At 39.3% G+C, this 21,011-nt stretch overlaps 1 protein-coding gene across 2 annotated transcripts in view; it reads right to left on the bottom strand.

Moving 5' to 3' along the window:
* PTH2R (parathyroid hormone 2 receptor) overlaps positions 1–21,011 on the bottom strand; it is a 105,239-nt gene that overhangs the window by 27,964 nt on the left and 56,264 nt on the right. For both annotated transcript variants that reach the window (XM_035305514.3, XM_035305515.3), the window contains exon 9: positions 6,157–6,223. In XM_035305514.3, coding sequence (XP_035161405.1) covers positions 6,157–6,223 — 67 coding nt within the window. The remainder of the gene's footprint in view (positions 1–6,156; positions 6,224–21,011) is intronic.

Genomic DNA, 21,011 nt, shown 5'->3' with positions numbered 1-21,011 from the left:
GACAGCAACTAACTTCTGTTTGTAGCACTTTTATCATATAGTAAATTCCGTCCACTCACTGTACCTTTCTAAATAATCCTACATACAAGTACATGTTTGTGCTGTTCCTGTCAGTTAGCTACCAAAATGCATTAAACTATTGAAGAAGAAGAAGAGGAGGAGGAGGAGGAGGAGGAGGAGGAGGAGGAGGAGGAGGAGGAAGGGGAAGGGAAAGGGGAAGGGGAAGGGGAAGGGGGAGGAGAAGGGGAACGGGAAGGGGAACGGGAAGGGGAAGGGGAAGGGAAGGGGAAGGGGAAGGGGAAGGGGAAGAAGAAGACTTAGCCAGGTGCAGTGGCTCACGTCTGTAAACTCAGCACTTTGGGAGGCCGAGGCGAGTGGATCACTTGAAGTCAGGAGTTTGAGACCTGCCTGGCCAACGTGATGAAACCCCGTCTCTACTTAAAATACAAAAAATTAGCCAGGCATGGTGGTACAGGCCTGTAATCTCAGCTACTCAGAAGTCTGAGACAGGTGAATCACTTGAACCCAAGAGGCAAGGTTGTAGTGTGCTGAGATTGCACCACTGCACTCCAGCCTGGGTAACAGAGCAAGGCTCCATCTCAAAAAAAAAAAAAAACTTACAAATAGCCAACAAGTATGTGAAAAGCTGATCATCATCACTAATTATCAGGGAACTGAAAATCAAAACCACCAGCTATCACCTCATACCTGTTAGAATGGCTTCATGGGGATGGGCATTGTGGCTCCCACCTGTAATCCCAGCACTATGGGAGGTGGAGGTGAGTTAATTGCTTGAGCCCAGGAGTTTAAGACTAGCCTGGGAAATATGGCAAAATCACATCTCTACAAAAAATACACACATTAGCTGGGCATGGTGGCACCTGCCTGTAGTCCTAGTTACTCAGGAGGCTGATGCAGGTGGATCATTCAAGCCCAGGAGATCAAGGCTGCAGTGAGCCATGACTGCACCACCGCACTCCAGCCTAGGTGACAGAGTGAGATCCTGTCTCCAAAAAACAAAGAATGGCATAATGGCCATTGATAGTTCAAAAAGACAAAAGATAAATGTTAGCTAGGATATGGAGAGAGAAAAAAATTGTACCCTGCTAATATGAATGTGAGTAGGTACAGTCATTGTGGGAAAAAGAATTAGGGGTTTTGCTTTGTTGCCCAGGCTGATCTTGAACGCCTGGCCTCAAGCTAACCTCCTGCCTATGCCTACCAAAGCACTGGGATTACAGGCAGGAGCCACCACGCCTGGCCTATTCCCATTCTATAGGTGGCAAAAGTGGACTCTGGGTTTTTTAAACTTGCCCAAGCCTAGCCTGCCCAGTAAAATTTCAGCCTGCACACTCAACAGAAGGGCAGGCCTGGGATACTAACAAAGATAGCCTGGCCCAGAGTCTATGCTGTCACTACTGTGACACATTTGGCATCACTCCGAAGAAAGGGCAGACCTCCTTAGTCCTTCACACTGTGTCCATATGCATTTCAAATGGGCTGGACAGACAGATCATGCACTGGTGTGGCAGAGCTGCCCCCGTCTTTACATCCTCACACAGACCTGGAGAGAAGAGACCTTGGGTGCCTGTCAGGTTCATCACAGGGGCACAAACTTACTATCTGCCTGGTTTGCCAGCAAGTTACAGGACAGGGAAGATCATGAAACGTACTTAAGAAGATGTTTCTTTTTAATCAAGTATTTATTGCATTTTATAACAGGACCTCACATAGGAAGCAAGGAAGTGAAAGTGAAAAAAACATTGTTATAGTTTCTCCCCTTGTGTTTTATTGTGTTTGAATAGAAGGTGAATCATGGAATGGTTTACCTGAAAAATTACAAAATTGAGAGATTAATAATTTTTTTAATGTAAATATCAATTTCTCAATCATAAAGTAAAGCCTTCTGATACTCCTAAAATGGATAATACTAAAGTGTTTAACAAAATGGTAAAAATAAGCTCTACTCACCAACAAGAGGTAATAATTATACCATTTTGGGTAGATAATTTTACAGCTTTTTGAAAAATAATGAAACCAATGGTATGCCAGGTTTTATAGGATACAAAAAGAGTGGACATTCTGCAATCAGAAGGTCCTGTGCACAAACACAAAAGCATTCATGGTGTCATCCTGGGGGACTGTGGAGTCTGGGAAGCCAGATCATTCCTGGTCGTCCCCTCAGGTCAGAACAGCCACTTACTGATATACAAGGCACAATGTGCTAGTCTTATTGCGGTCCAGAAACCAATATTATTTTTATGACTTTATGGAGACATTTTTTAAGTTAATGTGTTACAGGGAGGAGGAGAAGTCTACCTGGAGTGTGGGCAAGTTATTAACACATGAAAAGTAAAAATGATCATCGCTAATGCTTATACCGCTATGTGCCAGCCACTGTTCCTAACTCAGTCGAATGATTAACTCTTGCAATCTGCACTATTATTCCCAACCTATAGATGGCAAAAGGGGATTGTGAGTTTAAATAACTTTCCCAGGGCCAGCCTGCACCATAAAATTTCAGCCTGTACACTTGACAAAAGGGCAGACCTGGGATTCAAAAAAAGGCAGCCTGGCCCAGAGCCTATGCTGTCACCAAGGTGACACTGTCAAGTGGTCAGAAAAGGGCTGTCTGAAGAGGTTGTCCATCAGCTGATACCTGAAGGAAGAATGGACAAGGAGGGGGAACAGTATATCAGGTATATACAGAACAGCACAGACAAAGGCCCTGAGGTGGGAACATGAAGCATGTTCAGGGAACTACAGAAAGCCATTGTGTGGAGCTGAGACAGCAGGAGCGAGATGACATGACATGAGATCAAGGAGGAAAAAGGGACCAGGTCATGCAAATGAGGAAAATGTGTATGCCAAGTTTAAAGGGACAGTGCTCAGAATTCCACAACCCTAACTCTCTCAGACCCATGTTCTTTACACTTGCCATCACTGTGGCTTAAACCCCTACCCAGGAGACACCCACAGTGGTTACCCCACTACCAGCTTCAGTGAAGCCCTAAGATCTTTCCAAATGAAAACCTGATTCCTTCACTCTCCAACATCCAAACCTTTGGTTGTCACCTCTTGCAGGATTAGGTGTCAATTCTTTAGTGAGAATTAGAAACCCCTTCAAGGTCTGGCCCTGCCTCCTTTGCAGACTCAGCTCCTGACACTATTCTACAACCACACTCAACCTTGGCGCAGACCATTGGAATGCTCTCATACAACCTTCCAATCAGCAATGAATAAATGTCCCCCATTAATCACTACCATCTTTGCTCATGATTGTTTATTTACTTCCAATGCAGATATTAAAGTACTTTTTTCCTGAAAGTCAATAGTGCTTACAGAGCTCTTGTCTTGGCATTCTCTAAGTAAAATAATCATTGTTTTTGGAATCCAGGTTTTAAAACATATCAACTTGAGTTCACTATGTATATTCCAAACCCCTGGATTTCCAGGATTTCTGTGTGTGCTTTAAGTTAATCCTCTGAACTGTTACCACAGGCAATCTAACTACCTGGTGTTATATAACATACAATTACCCACACAGGCCTTCCACAGTTTTATTCCCAGGAGGGGCAAATCTCTTTCCTAGGAGCTCTCTTTTCTTGAAGTGTATCTTCTTGTCTCTCGAGGTATTCCCCTTTTGAATTGAAAATTCCACCTTGGAGTTTTTCTTTATAATTCTATTTTTTCTTTCCTGTAGTTTTCTACTTGCTTTTTCCATTTTTCTCTTTCATAACTCAGCCTTCTTTAAATTATTAATTAAGTAAAATATTTATTTCAAATCCAATTCTTGACATTTTATGAAAACTTTCAAATACACTAGTAGATTATGAGTAAATTAAGAACCTTCAAGGGAATTGTGATAATGCTGAATTGTAATAATGAAACAAAAAGGTAACTGTCCATGAACAGAAAGCTATTCTTGAATCTCAACTGTGATTTTTGAGATTAAATGAACTTTGTAATATAAATTAAGAAACTTCAAGGGAATTGTGATAATGCTGAATTGTAATAATGAAACAAAAAGGTAACCGTCAGTGAACAGAAAACTATTTTTGAATCTCAACAGTGATTTTTTTAGATTAAATGAACTTTGTAATATAGGAAAAGGACTTCAGAATTCTTAGCTTAGAACAGTCATAATTTTGGCTCAAGAAGATGAAAATGGCCTTCCACATGAATTTTATTCAAAGTTTATTGAGTGTGCTGTCACTTCTATTTCTCCATCACCAGTGGTGAATCTTCAGAAGCCCTTTAATCACCTAGCTTTACTGTTTCATATTGCAAATTAGAAACCTCAGAAAATAAACTTTTCATCCTTGTTGATGATGTGAGTGACTCAGATCTGTAAATAAACTATAAAACTTTGGATAAAAATCAGTCATTTCCATGAAAAAAATGCCCTAGGATTTCCTTTTCTCCACTGTCCTTTGCTTCAATTCCTGATAATTTTATAAGGATCTCTTGGATTTCACCTTCATTTTCATCAAACATAAAATCAAATGTAATCATTATATAATCATATTAAAATGTAGGCAAATTTAAGAGCATTAATTATCTCTTATTGATCAGTCTCAGTGTAAGACACTAAAGACAAAGAAAAAGTAACAATATATAAATTGTTCCCTTAAAAGGATATAGTAAGATATTGAGGAGCAAACACAGAGGAGGAATTAGAAAGGAGGAAAGTAAAAGGTTTGAGTATAGTAAATACGAATTAAGTACAGTACCAATGGGTAAAAAAGAAATCTGAGCAGTTAATTTTTATCTTTAAGTTCATTGCTGTTTCTCAGGGATATAGTTGTAGATCTAGGATTGTTTATTACCAGATTAATACAGCAGCATTTTATTTACATTAAAAATTAAAATTATAGGTGTTTATACATTTAAGTTATTCATTGACCCGTAATCAATTTTTTTGTTCCTCCTAGGATATATGGAATTGGAACCAATTTGTTAATAGGATGGTTTAGCAAGGATACAAAATAGCTTCTCTAAAAGTGTTCTGTATTTTATTTCCTTCTCTAAACATTTCTTTCAATGGGCTTCTGCAATGAGCATTCCTTTTGATCTCTCCTATTTTTTTTACACATTTTTTCTATGAGGTAAATAAGCATTTATCTGATTCTTTGGATGAACCTACAAAACCTCAACCACATCAATAGCTGCCCTTCTGACAAAATAGTGACACATTGTCCAAAAGAAAACAAGAAGAATATGAAACTGGGAAACAAAGAAAAACATCAAAATTAGTTAATAATCAAATTGCTACATTGTTTTATAATTTAAATGCATTATTGAGATAGTAATTTTCTTTTTAAAATGCTTGTAACATGTATTACATACCTGAACACCAGTAAAACACAAAGTAGTATAATTTCTTTAACAAATCAAATGAAGCTCATTCCTTAAAGTCTTCAAAGAAGATCAAGAGTAAACATTTTGATAAGTTTTATTAGATACAAAGAAGTGTGTGATTTTGTTTTCCTTTGCAACACAGATGCAATGTGCATTGGAGATGTTACAGGCAGATAAGGTCCAGTGCAACATGCATTGTGGACTCTAGTCTTTCGCCCTATTATTAAGTTAGTGAAAAAGTAATTGTGTTTTTTGCCATTACTTACCATTCTAACATTCTATCCTATTAGATAGAATTATTTGGGATATTTCTTGGTATAGGATCCACTTAACTCCGTGGGGGAAGGATCCCAAATAAAAGCCTCAGGGAATACTTCATATATCATATTACCATTCTTTTCTCTCAGTAATTTCTATGCTTTCCTGCTATTCTATCTTTCCTTTCCTATCATACTGACCAACTACCAGGTGATCAGATTGTTAAAGTGGTAAAATAATGCAATGAATGAAAAGGAGACTTAGGACCTTCCAACTCCAAAAACATAAACGTTCATAGATATTCTGAATCTCAGAATTGACCCCAAGGGCTAGCTGATTAAAAGAAGGCTTTCTACATGGGTCTCAGTGTCAGTCAGAGTAAGGGTCTGATCTCTATCCCAGACTCTCCCAACAGTTTCTATACATGTATGTTTCTCCAATCTATTGCAGAATGCAGTGTCAGGCACACTTTCTCTGGGTTTTACCAGAAGTTTAATTATCCATCTCTTTTTTAACTATACAAACTTTTAAACTTACCCCAATAGCTGCTAAGATTGGTGCTTGATAAATCCACTTGATGTCTCCAGCACTAAGTTCCCAGCACCTGAGACATTGAAAAAAACTGTCATGAATAAATTGGCAAAGCAAATGGGCAGTGAGAATTAAGTAGGATTTTAAGTTTCACCAAAAACTCCAACCTCATACTTCCAATCAAGAAACAAGCACGGTCAGATGTGGTGGCTCACTCCTGTAATCCCAGCACTTTGGGAGGCTGAGGTGGGTGGATCATGAGGTCAAGAGATCAAGATCATCCTGGCCAACATGGTGAAACCCTGTCTCTACTAAAAATATAAAAATTAGCTGGGCGTGGCGGCACACATCTGTTGTCCCAGCTACTAGGGAGGCTGAGGCAGAAGAATCGCCTGAACTGGGGAGGAGGAGGTTGCAGTGAGCCAGGATCGTGCCACTGCACTCCAGCATGGTGACAGAGTGAGACTCCATCTCAAAAAAAGAAAAGAAAAAAGAAAGAAAGAAAAGAAATAGACAAAGAAATCTTATCTTAAAACTAGCCAATGGGAAAAAAACAACAACATGTAGCGGGTACTGATTTTCATATTATTATCTACCTCTTGCCGATGAGTACAAATTTATAAATATTAGTGAATTGCTTTTATTGTGATGAGAGTTAAAACCACGTTTCTAGAGTTGCAAAAAGTAATGGTCTTCTAAATGTCATACAATTGATACTTCACTTTTACTATTATTGAAATGAGCCACAATAATTTAAATTCATTGATAAAGTTCTCTCTCTCAGACATTACAGCAATTCTATTTTACTTCATAAATTGTAGAATCCTTACAATAATGCAAGTTATTCTTATCCATAGAAATGCAATAGAAAATGAATACAAATTGTTCTCTTCTGTAGACATGAAAATAAGTTGAAAGTTCTTTTCTTTAAGGATGTTGAATATTGGCCCCCACTCTCTTCTGGCTTGTAGATTTCTGCCGAGAGATCTGCTGTGAGTCTGATGGGCTTCCCTTTGTCGGTGATCCGACCTTTCTCCCTGGCTGCCCTTAGTATTTTCTCCTTTATTTCAACCTTGTTTAATCTGATGATTATGTATCAATGTGCAAAAATCACAAGCCTTCCTCTACACCAATAACAGACTTGAAGAGAGCCAAATCAAGAACGAACTGCCATTCACAATTGCTACAAAAAGAATAAAATACCTTGGAATATAACTCACAAGGAACGTAAGGGACCTCTTCAGGGAAAACTACAAACCACTGCTCAATGAAATCAGAGAGGACACAAACAGATGGAGAAACATTCCATGTTCATGGTTAGAAAGAATTAATATCATAAAAATGGCTATACTGCCCAAAGTAATTTACAGAATCAACGCTATCCCCATCAAGCTACCATTGACTTTCTTCACAGAACTGGAAAAAACCACCATGAACTTCATATGGAACCAAAAGAGAGCCCACATAGCCAAGTCAATTCTAAGCAAAAAGAACACAGCGGGGGGCATCACACTATCGGATTTCAAACTATACTACAAGGCTACAGTAATCAAAACAGCATGGTACTGGTACCAAAACAGAGATATAGACCAATGGAACAGAACAGAGGCATCAGAGGCAACACAACATAGCTACAACCATACAATCTTTGATAAACCCAACAAAAACAAGCAATGGGGAAAGGATTCCCTGTTCAAAAAATGGTGCTGGGAATACTGGCTAGCCATGTGCAGAAAGCAGAAACTGGACCCCTTCCTGACACCTTACACTAAAATTAACCCCAGATGGATTAAAGACTTAAACATAAGACCCGGCACCATAAAAACCCTAGAAGGAAATCTAGGCAAAACCATCCAGGACATAGGAGTAGGCAAGGACTTCATGAACAAAACACCAAAAGCATTGGCAACAAAAGCCAAAATAGACAAATGGGACCTAATCAAACTCCACAGCTTCTGCATGGCAAAAGAAACAGTCTCTAGTGTGAATCAGCAACCAACAGAATGGGAAAAAATTTTTGCAGTTTACCCATCTGACAAAGGGCTGATATCCAGAATTTACAAAGAACTCAAACAGATTTACAGGAAAAAAACAAACAAGCCCATTCAAAATTGGGCAAAGGAGATGAACAGACACTTTACGAAACAAGACATATATGAGGCCAACAATCATATGAAAAAGTGCTCATCGTCACTGGTCATCAGAGAGATGCAAATCAAAACCACATTGAGATACCATCTCATGCCAGTTAGAATGGCGATCATTAAAAAATCTGGAGACAACAGATGCTGGAGAGGATGTGGAGAAAAAGGAACACTTTTACACTGTTGGTGGGAGTGTAAATTAGTCCAACCATTGTGGAAGACAGTGTGGCGATTCCTCAAGGCCTTAGAAATAGAAATTCCATTTGACCCAGCAATCCCATTACTGGGTATATATCCAAAGGACTATAAATCGTTCTACTATAAGGACACATGCACACGAATGTTCATTGCAGCACTGTTTACAATAGCAAAGACCTGGAATCAACCCAAATGCCCATTGATAATAGACTGGATTGGAAAAATGTGGCACATATACACCATGGAATATTATGCAGCAATCAGAAATGATGAGTTCGTGTCATTTGTAGGGACATGGATGAATCTGGAGAACATCATTCTCAGCAAACTGACACAAGAACAGAAAATGAAACACCACATATTCTCACTCATAGGCGGGTGATGAAAAATGAGAACACATGGACACAGAGAGGGGAGTACTAAACACGGGGTCTATTGGGGGGAAAAGGGGAGGGCCAGTGGGAGGGGCGGTGGGGAGGGATAGCCTGGGGAGAAATGCCAAATGTGGGTGAAGGGAAGAAAGCAAACAAAACACACTGCCATGTATGTACCTATGCAACTGTCTTGCATGCTCTGCACATGTACCCCAAAACCTAAAATGCAATTAAAAAATAAAAAATAAAAAAAATTTTTTTAAAACCCTACTACTTTTTTTCTCTTCAGAGGAAAGAAATGTTTTCATCAATCAATGTTTTCCTTTGAGTTAAATAAATTAATGGTTACTGAACGTCTCCCAAAAAAAAAAAAGAAAGAAATGAAAATAAGTTGTGATGTTCAGTGGAATGTAATTGACTAGTATCCTATGAATATTGAGTGGTTTTTGCATTTATTTGTAAGATTTCTGTATTTATTGTACTAAATGTAAATGTGGTTCTTTAGATTTCGCTTTTGAACCAATTATAACATCTTAGTAGTTCCCTCATTAATGAATAAGGTTAAGAAATCTAGAGATATGCAAATCAAAACCACCATGAGATACCATCTAACACCAGTTAGAATGGCTATTATTAAAAAGTCAAGAAATAACAGATGCTGGCAAGGTTGCAGAGAAAAGGGAACCCTTATTCACTGTTGGTTGGAGGGTAAAGTAGTTCAACCACTATGGAAAGCAGTATGGCAATTCCTCAAAGAGTTAAAAGAATTACCATTCAACCCAGCAATCCCAATACTACAATCCCATTCCTGTCTGCCTCTGCCCCCACCCGTCTCCTTACAGATAACATCTTTTATTACCTTATTGTATATATTTCCAATGTTTATGCAAATGCAAACAAACACAAAGTTTATATTCTTACTTTCCTCTATGGTTCCAAAATGTAGTGTATACACTATTGTGCAATTTGCCTTTTCCTTTTAAAAGTGTATTTTTTATTTCTTTGCATCTCTGTACCAATAGAGCTCAGTAGCTCTGCATTCCACTGGAAGAATACACCACAGTCAAATCAACCAGAACCCTACACTAAAGTGCAATTCTGGTCCAGCCAAACTGAAATGCATATATTCAGTGGACTTGAAGTTTGAATAACATGGAAATTTAAGACACAAAAATCTTACACTTGCATATTATTGAACATTTTCTAGCACTATTTACATGCATCTGTTTTTCACATTATTTAACCAGATAAGAAAGATAAAAGACAATATTACTGAGTTATGCAGATTCACACTACCCTAAAAAAGCTTTCTACCATATGGAAGGTGGCATATACCACGTGGCTGTAAATTGAACATTGATTCACTTAGCCAAGATCTAAGCTACGAGGCTTTTGGATTCCATAAATTTCCTTTTCAGTTTTTGACATTTGGTAAAACTTCACAGTCTTCTTTCTTTACTTCAGTGGCAGAATCCCAGTGGTGCCTCCAAACACATTGGGATTCAATTATACAATTCAGATTCTATAAAGTGCTTGTATTTGGAAGTAGGTCAAAACCAGCTACCTCTAAAAACATTAAAAACTTGTCTTTGATGGTCAGTGTCAAAGTTTCAAATTTGCCCTGTGATGTAAGAAAAGAAACTGAGATTTCAAACTTTTTTTTTTTTTTTTTGAGATGGAGTTTCGCTCTTGTTACCCAGGCTGGAGTGCAATGACGCGATCTCGGCTCACCGCAAGCTCCGCCTCCTGGGTTCAGGCAATTCTCAAACTTTTTAAAGAAAATGCTATTAATGTTTATTTTTAGTTAATTCTTCAATATTCCCACCACTCACACTGCCTTTGTTAACATGGCCAGAAACTACCCTCTGTTCAAATTTTTTTAAATAAATTTTAACCTTCTAGGAAATGCAGCTCAGGTGAAGCCTGAGACAAAAAGGTCTGGCCAGAAAGTAGAATTTCCTACCGCCGGGGCTGGAAACAGGCATGTTGCTCTGCCCAAGGGATCCAGAGAATTGAATTGACTGAGTACTACATTCCCTCCACAACCTACAACCAGTAAGAGTAGAAAAAGCAAGAGAAGCTGACCCCAAAAGCCTGTGCAGATGTTCTAGAAATGTCACAGGGCTTCTTGGTCCTTTCCTTTGCAGCTCCCACCTTTGCTGCTGGATGGTGAAACAAAAATATAGCAAAGAAGTGATGGGTTTCTTTTCTCGTTGGCATCTCTTATCTCCTTTGATAATGAGGCAAAGAGAAGATAATAAGGTATCCTATAAGGTGTTTTTGCTTTTGTAAGTAAAAAGAAAGAGCAAAAAATTGCTTACTTTTTAATTTAATTTGCACAACCTTAATTACTCCATTATCTTAGCTGATCTTAGTAAAATAACACTCTTTTTTTTAAGACAGTCTCCTCTGTTGCCCAGGCTATAGTGCAATAACACAATCTTGGCTCACTATAGCCTCCACTTGCCAGGTTCAAGCAAACCTCCTGCTTCAGCCTCCCAAGTAGCTGGAATTAGAGGCATGCACCACCATGCCCAGCTAATTTTTTTTTTTTTTTTGCATTTCACCATATTGGCCAAGCGGGTCTTGAATCCCTGGCCTCAAGCAATAAGCCTGCTTTGACCTCCCAAAGAGCTGGAATTACAGGCTTAGCCACTAGTTCAGGCTAAATAACACTAGATAGAATTTTAGAGCTTAAAAAGACTTCTTTTGTATATCAATAGCGTTTAGGGTATCTTTTAAAACTGGGTCTGATATGCTTATCTCTAAATGGCCAAGATGCAGAGAAAACCAGAGAGAGCTTTGAAAGGCCAGATTAGAAAACAGTGAGTCTGAAATGTAGACATGAATGTGGACCCCATACATCCTTTGAAGGTATTTAAATTCTGATCTCTCCCCTGAATGTTGTCACATGGCACTATATATAGGTCAGAGAACAACCAAAAAAACCCACAAAAACTTTATCTGTAGAAAAGCTGAATTTTATGAGAAATTGAATCAGGTGATTTTACCTCAGATAATTACCTCAGAATTATCTCAGATAAGTAGTAATACAGTTTATGTTTATAGGCAAAATTAAATATAAAATGACCCTTCATCCAATTATCCTATCTTTGGGCACTTTAGAATTCAAAATTTTATTCTGAGTAAGCTAGGAAGAAAGTGAAATATTTTACACAGTGTTCACATGATCTAACTAATTGAATGAATGAACCAAATTCTGCTTCAGTCTAGCTTTAAGGCTTGAGAATGTGTCCTGGTGTCTCTGGATCACATTTGCTTATGTCTAATGCGAGAGGATTGGACCAGAAAATGCCTTAGGTCCTATTATCTCTAAAATTCTGAATCCAGGTCATATCTCAGAATCTGATCATGATTACATTAATTAGTACCTCTTTACTGATGCAACTTCCCTCCCATGAAAATCAAATAGCAGGTGTTGCAAGTTTTCTTTGATATTTCTAATCTCACTGTGTATATATAGCAATTATGATATCAATGTAGATAACATCAACCCTCAATTGTTAACAAATTCAAATAGCATAAAGGGATCAAAGCAAGAAAAAATGCAAAGCCAACAAGTTTTGGAACTGAGGGAAACTGATGAATGGGGAGCTTTGAAGCAAGTAAGAGGAAGGCTGCACCTAAAGACAATGAGTCTGTACAGTTCCAATTTTCACGAACAGTGAGTGACAGGTTCTTTATAGAGTTTCGGTGTTCACATAACGTGGTTTTTTTTTTCAGTGCATAGCAGACAAAATAATTCCTGAAGGAAATATCTAGTAACTCAAAACAATACACTGGCTTAAAGAAAGTTTCCCAGGAGATAATTTTAAAAAAAGGAACTACTATCACAAAGTATACACAATCTGTGGATATTAAATTGTACTCTGTCAACATAAAAGAATGTTTGCCATTACTGTATATGTAAGTTAAAGCTGTCTCTCTTTAAATTACCTTTTATTTATCATAAGTGTATTAATCTGCTTGATGTGGAATAGCAAAATATCACAGGCTGGTGCCATAGCAAAATACCACACACTGGCTGGCTTAAACAATAGACATTTATTTGCTCAGTCTGAAGACTGTAAGTTTGAAATCAGGATTCCAGCATGGTCCACTTCCAGTGAGACTTCTCTTCTTGGCTTGTAAGCAGCTTCTATCTCATGGTATGCCCACATGACCTCTTCTTTGTGAGCACAAAGAGAAAGGGAGAGCTAGCCCCTCTGGCATCTCTTCTTATAAGGACACTAATACTTTCAGATCAAGGCCCCACTCTTATGACCTCCTTAACCTTAATTAGCTCCATCTAGACCCTATCTCCAAATACAGACACACTGGGTGCTAGGGCTGGGGTCGGCGAAGGATCCCAAGATGGCTGGGCAAAAACTTGCTCTAAAAACCATTTACTGGATAGCTTTTTGGGAGATCATACCCCAAAACCAAAAGGCCATTGCTAAGTCCCTGAAATCCTGGAATGAGATCCTAACCTCCAGGTTGGCTGCTTTACCTGAGAATCCACCATCTATTGACTTTGACTGGGCTTTCTACAAGGCCAATGTGGCTAAGGCAGGCTTGGGGATGACTTTGAGAAGAAGTTTAATGCCCTGAAGGTTCCTATACCAGAGGATCCATATACTGCCTTGGTGGATGCTGAAGAAAAAGAAGATGTGAAGTCTTGTGCTGAGTGGGTGTCTCTCTCAAAGGCCAGGGTTGTAGAATATGAGAAAAAGATGGAGAAGTATAAGAACTTAATTCCATTTGAACAGAAGACCATTGAGGACTTGAACGAAGCTTTCCCAGAAACCAAATTGGACAAGCAAAAGTATCCCTATTGGCCTCACCAACCAATTGAGAATTTATAAAATTGAGTCCAGGAGGGGGCTCTGGCCCTTATATTACACATTCTGGACATTAAAAATAAAAGTAAATTATAGAAAAAAAAATTGAAATTTGGGAGAAACAATTCAGTTCATAGCAGTAAGATTAAACATGAGAGCAAAGTGCAAGTACCTGAATGCTTTTCTACCTTTTCCTCTTCTTTCTTTGACTTATCATTATTTAAAATGGAAGTAACACCAAAAAATTGAATGTTTTCAGGTTTATTCATCATATAGTCCCTCAAGAGAAACACAGACAACTGGGGTACTCTGGCCAAAATCCATTCGAGCCAACTGAAAGCCTTTACCAGGCAGCTTCCCTGCAGTTAGCCATGGAGGCACTTGGGACAGACAGAAGTAAAGGGTGACTTACAAGCTGTCAGACACTTACAAGGAATGACAGGAGATGGCTGTCAAGATTTTTTTCTAGTTATATATAATGATCAAGCCTTAAAAGTTACTGGTTCTTTACCCACATTGAAGATAATATTTATTGTTTGTCTAAAACTTGGAGTTTACAAAGTCATTTCATAATGGCCTCTCATCTAATTTTCAGATCTAACCCCTGCAAACTCACAGCATTAGTCATGGCCAAGAATATTATTGTCATTTACAGATGGAAGACTGAGGCTGAGAATAACTGCTGCAAGTCATAAATGGTAGAAAAGCACATCTCCTTATAACCCACAACTTGCACTAACTCAAACTTTATAATTGCTTAATAGATACTGAGCAAATGGGGGAAAAATGGCCAGTCGAGTCCACAAGAACTGATCAGCACGCATCAAAGAGTTATTTACTGTCAAAGAGGGAATTTCATTTACGTCCATTTAAAACTCATGATTTGAGGAGAGGTGTGGTGGCTCACGCCTATAATCCCAGCACTTTGGGAGGCTGAGAAGGGTGGATCATGAGGTCAAGAGATACCAGACCATCCTGGTCAACAATGTGAAATCCCATCTCTACTAAAAATACAAAAATTAGCTGGGCATGGTGGTGTGTACCTGTAGTCCCAGCTACTCAAGAGGCTGAGGCAGGAGAATTGCTTGAACCCAGAAGGCGGAGGTTGCAGTGAGCTGAGATCGTGCCATTGCACTCCAGTCTGGGTAACAAGAGCAAAACTCCATCTGAAAATAAATAAATAAATAGACAATGATCCAAGATGGCAGATCTCTAACATCTCGGGATTGCAGCTCCCAGTGAAAGCTCAGAGAATGAGAGGACACCACACTTTCAGACAAATTTTGGTTGCTCACAGAGCAGAAGATTCCCAGTGGAGGAGCTCCACGGGTCACCAGCATGACTCTTGTGGCCGGCGCAGTGGTTTCGCTGGCACCTCAGCACGGCTCAGTGCAGAGTAAACGGGACTGGTTCCCCTTTTGACCAAGGTTTGGAGAAACCTCATGGGTCACCAGCGCAACTCTTATGGCCAGCGCAGTGGTTGTGCTGGCACCTCAGCGTGGTAGCTCTTGGTGCAGAGTAAACGGGACTGGTTCCCCTTCTGACCAAGGTTTGGAGCTCTGGGAAGGCAGAGTTGCCTATTAGAGACTCAACAAAAAAAGCTGGACTGGAGATTCCTGGGCAGAAAAGCACCATCAGTCTTAAAGCTGCTGTTTTGAACGTCGCAGTGGGTTGCTAATATTTTGGCCCCGGGAATTAACAACTTGAACATCCACTCAGAGACCTAATTTGAAAGTTGGTAATTCCAAAGACAACAGGTGGATAAATTTGCAATGATGGGAAAAAAACAGCATAAAAAGGCTGAGAATACTCAAAATCAGAATGCCTCTCCTCTAAAGAGGATCACGTTCCACATCAACAAGGCAACAAGACTTGATGGAGAAAAAGCACATCCCATTAACAGAATCAGGCTTCAGAAGATAGATAATAAGAAACTTCCATGAGTTAAAACAACATGTTGTAGCCCAATGTAAAGAAACTAAGAACTTTGAAAAAAGGATTGACAAAATCCTAATGAGAATAGACAACTTGGAGAGGAATACAAGTGAATTAATGGAACTGAAGAATACAATACAGGAACTCTGAGAAGTATGCACAGGTTTAAACACTCGAATTGTTCAAGCAGAAGAAAGGATATCAGAGGTCAAAGTCCAACTTAAATAAAACAAGAAGACAAGATTAGAGAAAAAAGGATAAAAAGGAATGAGCAAAGTCTCCAAGAAATGTGGGACTATGTGAAAAGACCAAATGTACAATTGATAGGTGTACCTGAATGCGATGGAAAGAATGAATCCAAGCTGGAAAATACCCTTCAGGGTATTATTCAGGAAAATTTTCCTAAACTAGCAAAGCAGGTCAATATTCAACCCCAGGTAATACAGAGAATACCACAAAGATATTCCTCAAGAAGAGCAACCCCAAGGCACATAATCTTAGATTCACCAGGGTTGAAACGAAGGAGAAAATACTAAGGGCAGCCAGAGAGAAAGGTCAGCTTACCCACAAAGGCAAGCCTATCAGACTTACAGCAGATCTCTCAGCAGAAACTCTATAAGCCAGAAGAGAGTGGGGGCCAATATTCAACATCCTTAAAGAACAGAACTTTCAGCCCAGAATTTCATATCCAGCCAAATTAAGCTTCATAACTGAAGGAAAAATAAAATCTTTGATGAACAAGCAAGTACTCAGAGATTTAATTACCACCAGGCCTGCTTTACAAGAGCTTCTGAAAGAAGCATTACACATAGAAAGAAACAACCAGTATTAGCCTTTCTAAAAATATACCAAAAAGTAAAGAGCATCAACATAAAGAAGAATTGTATATGTATAAAACAGCCAGTTAACATCAAATGACAGTAATCCTAAATTTAAATTGACTAAATCCCCCAATCAAAAGATATAGCCAAAACCCAACAGCATGTTATATCCAGATCCGTTTCACATGCAAGGATACACAAAGACTCAAAACAAAGGGATGGAGAAAGATTTACCAACCAAATGGAGAGCAAAAATAAACAAATAAAAAGCAGAAGTTGCAATTCTCATATCTGATAAGATAGATTTTAATGCAACAAAGATATAGTGGTAAAAGGATCAATGCAACAACAAGAGCTAACGATCCTAACACCCAGATACATAGAGACTTAGACTCAATGAGACAGAAAATTAATAAGGATATCAAGGACTCGAACTCAGATCCGGAACAAGTAAACTTAATAAATATTTATAGAGCTCTCCACTTGAAATACACAAAATATACATTCTTGTCAATATCACATCACACCTACTCATAGGTTTAAATGAAACATTGATTGGCCATTATTAATACCCATTTATTTTAGAATAAAGCAACATTTCTATTCTCTCTCCCTCTTTTTCTTCCTCTTTCTTCCTCTCCCTCACTCCTTTTTTTTTCTTTCCTTCTCTCAAAAAAAGAAATCAACTTGTAGACCTCTAGATCCAGGTCGGCAATGTCTCTCTCATTGCCTGATTTCCTTCCTTCCCTTCTCTCCCTCCCTTCCTTCCTCCCTCCCTTCCTCCTTTCCTCCCTTCCTGCGTTTCTCTCTTCCTCCCTTCCTAAAAAATAAATAAATAAAACTCATGATTTGTTGGAGAAATGAGACAGTTACACTTGCACATTAAGATAAATAAGATGGTAGATAACAAAAAAATAATTATATAATATGCATACCAAATGCTGCAGAAAGAAATAATTATATAATATGCATACTAAATGTTGCATGAGTTTGATATGGAAGATTTATATGGTGGAATAGTAGATTTCAAACACACTCTCAAGGTAAAACATTTGTAGTTATGGTTTTTACCATGAAATACAGATATATTTAATTTTATTATGCAAATGAGAAAATCATGCCACTAGACAACCCTGAATGTATACATGCAATACATATTCACAAGCATGAGTTCATATGTCAACAAAAAATGGGAATTGTTGAAAAGTCCATGGTAGGTAATAACCTATTTCTGATTCAGAGAACAATAAGAAATAGAAGCAGTAAGAAAGAAAAAGACAAGAGGGACTCAAGATGGAGCTGTGAAAACAATCCAGGATTGAAGCTCTCAGTGAATACGCAGAGAGGGTGAGGCAGGGCCGCATTTCCACATGGATCTTTGTTGCCCACAGATTGGGGAAATTCCCAGGTATAAAAGAGACACAGGACGCCAGGCAGACATTCTGACTGGTGCAGCCAGCAGCTGGTGCAGCCGGCAGCCGGCACTGTAGCACAGCAACGCTACACAGCGCTCCACACAAACTGCACTGCTCAGGGTGCCCTGTTGAACCGGCAATCTGAGACTTGAGAGGGCTGAACTTGAGACTGAATGGGACTTGGACAGTGAGCCAGGTCAGGAGATTCCAGGAAAACAACATTTGGGGAAGTGCAGTGGGACAAACAAAATGGTGATTCCAAATGCTCCAGGTGAAAAGGTTCCCTGCGGGCACAGCTGAACGCAGGATGGTGCAGCTCCATGGAGGAGGGGCGTCCACCATTACCTAGGCAATCCGCCCCTACTGAGGTACACGCCCATTGCTGATGCAGCCTGCCGTTGCTGAGGCTACCCGCCACAACAGAGAGACTCCGCCATAGGGTGTACCCTGTGGCAGCAGGGCGGAGACCACAGACACAGGGCAGAGCCTGCAGCAACAGGGCGAACCTCACACCAGCAGGGCAGAGCCTCGGCAGGCAAATAGTGCCTAGACTGCCTCCTAGCTGGGCAGGAAAGCACAACGAACACTCACAAAGAAAGCCCCAACCCCCACCAGACAGAGCATCTGAGAAAAAAATAAATTTTTTATGAGTTCTGCTGCAGCAGAATTAAACGTAGCAACCTAACAGCCTTGAATGAACAACAGAGCTCACAGCTCCTCACTTGAGCTCCCATAAAGTACAGACTGTCTCCTCAAGCAGCTCCCTGACCAATCTATATCCAAAAGACTGACATTTGGCAGGCATCATGATAAGACAAAGATAGCAGAAAAAGAAACTGGTAGCATCCCTCACTGTTCCACAGCTCCTATAGGTGCACCCCAGAAAAGCAGGGCCTGGAGTGGACCTCAGCAGTCATACAGTAAAGGGGCTAGACTGGTAGAAGGAAAACCAAGTAACAGAAATATTTCATCATCAACAATCTGGGTGTCCACTCAGAGACCCAATCAAAAAGTCAGCAACTACACAGACAACAGGTGGATAAATCCACAAAGATGGGAAGAAACCAGCGCAAAAAAAAGAAAAACACCCGAAACCAGAACACCTCGCCTCCTAGAAAGGACCAAAACTCCTCACCAGCAAGGGAACAAAGCTGGACGGAGAATGAGTGTGACAAAATGATGGAATTAGACTTCAGAAGGTGGATAATGAGAAACTTTTGTGAGCTAAAAGAATATGTTTTAAATCAATGCAAAGAAACTAAGAACCTTGAAAAGAGATTTGAAAAAAGATTCGAGGAAATGACAACAAGAATGGATAACTTAGAGAGGAATATGAATGAATTAAAGGAGCTGAAAAACACAATATGAAAACTTCGCAAAGCATGTACAAGTTTCAACAGCCGAATTGACCAAGCAGAAGCAAGAATATCAGAAGTCGAAGATCAACTCAATGAAATAAAACGAGAAACCAAGATCAGAGAAAAAAGCACAAAAAGGAATGAACAAAGTCTCCAAGAAATGTGGGACTATGTGAAGAAACCTAACCTATGTTTGATAGGTATACCAGAACGTGATGAAGAGAATGAATCCAAGCTGGAAAATAATCTTCAGGACATTATCCAGGAAAATTTCCCCCACCTAGCAAGACAGGCCAACACTCAAATGCAGGAAATACAGAGAACACCACAAAGATAGTCCGCAAGAAGAGCAACCCCAAGGTACATAATGGTCAGATTCAACAAGTTTGAAATAAAGGAGAAAATACTAAGGGCAGCCAGAGAGAATGGTTGGGTTACCCACAAAGGGAAGCCCATCATACTCACAGCAGATCTCTCAGCAGAAACACTACAAGCCAGAAGAGAGTGGGGGCCAATATTCAACATCCTTAAAGAAAAGAACTTTCAACCCAGAATTTCATATCCAGCCAAACTGAGCTTCATAAGTGAAGGAAAAATAAAATCCTTTGCGAACAAGGCAAGTACTCAGAGATTTTGTCACCACCAGGCCTGCTTTACAAGAGCTCCTGAAAGAGGCACTACACATAGAAAGGAACAACCAGTACCAGCCATTCCAAAATCACACTAAATGCTAAAGAGCATCAACATAGTGAAGAACCTACAACAACTAATGGGCAAAACAGCAAGCTAGCATCAAAATGGCAGTATCAAATTCACACATAACAATATTGACCCTAAATGTAAATGGACTAAATGCACCAATCAAAAGACACAGACTCGCAAATTGGATAAAAATCCAAAACCCATCGGTGTGCTGTATCCAGGAAACCCATCTCACATGCAAGGATACACAAAGGCTTAAAATAAAAAGATGGAGGAAGATTTACCAAGCAAATGGACAGCAAAAAAAAGCAGGAGTTGCAAGTCTCATCTCTGATAAAATAGACTTTAAAGCAACAAAGATCAAAAAAGACAAAGAAGGCCATTACATAATGGTAAAAGGATTGATACAACAGGAAGAGCTAATGATCCTAAACATATATGGACCCAATGCAGGAGCACCCAGATACATAAGGCAAGTTCTTAATGACTTACAAAGAGACTTAGACTCCCACACAATAATAGTGGGAGACGTTAACACTCCACTGTCAATATTAGACAAATCAACCAGACAGAAAATCAACAAGGATATCCAAGGCTTGAACTCAGACATGGAACAAGCAAACCTGATAGATATTTACAGAACTCTCCACCCCAAATCCATAGAATATACATTCTTCTCAGCACCACATTATACCTACTCTAAAATTGACCACATAATTGGAAGTAAAGCACTCCTCAGCAAATGCAAAACAACTGAAATCATAACAAACAGTCTCTCAGACCATAGTGCAATCAAGTTAGAACTCAGAATTCAAAACCAACCCAGAACCACACAGCTTCATGGAAACTGAACAACTGGCTCTTGAATGTTGACTGGATAAACAATGAAATGAAGTCAGAAATAGAGAAGTTCTTCGAAACCAATGAAAATGAAGACAAAACATGACAGAACCTCTGGGGCACATTTAAAACAGTCTCTAGAGGAAAGTATATAGCAATAAGTGCCCATATGAGGAGAATGGAGAGATCCAAAATTGATACTCTATCATCAAAATTGAAAGAGCTAGAGGAGC

Source organism: Callithrix jacchus, chromosome 6, assembly GCF_049354715.1.
Source record: "Callithrix jacchus isolate 240 chromosome 6, calJac240_pri, whole genome shotgun sequence".
Classification (NCBI taxonomy): domain Eukaryota; kingdom Metazoa; phylum Chordata; class Mammalia; order Primates; family Cebidae; genus Callithrix; species Callithrix jacchus.
This window is presented reverse-complemented; position numbering and strand designations above follow the sequence as displayed.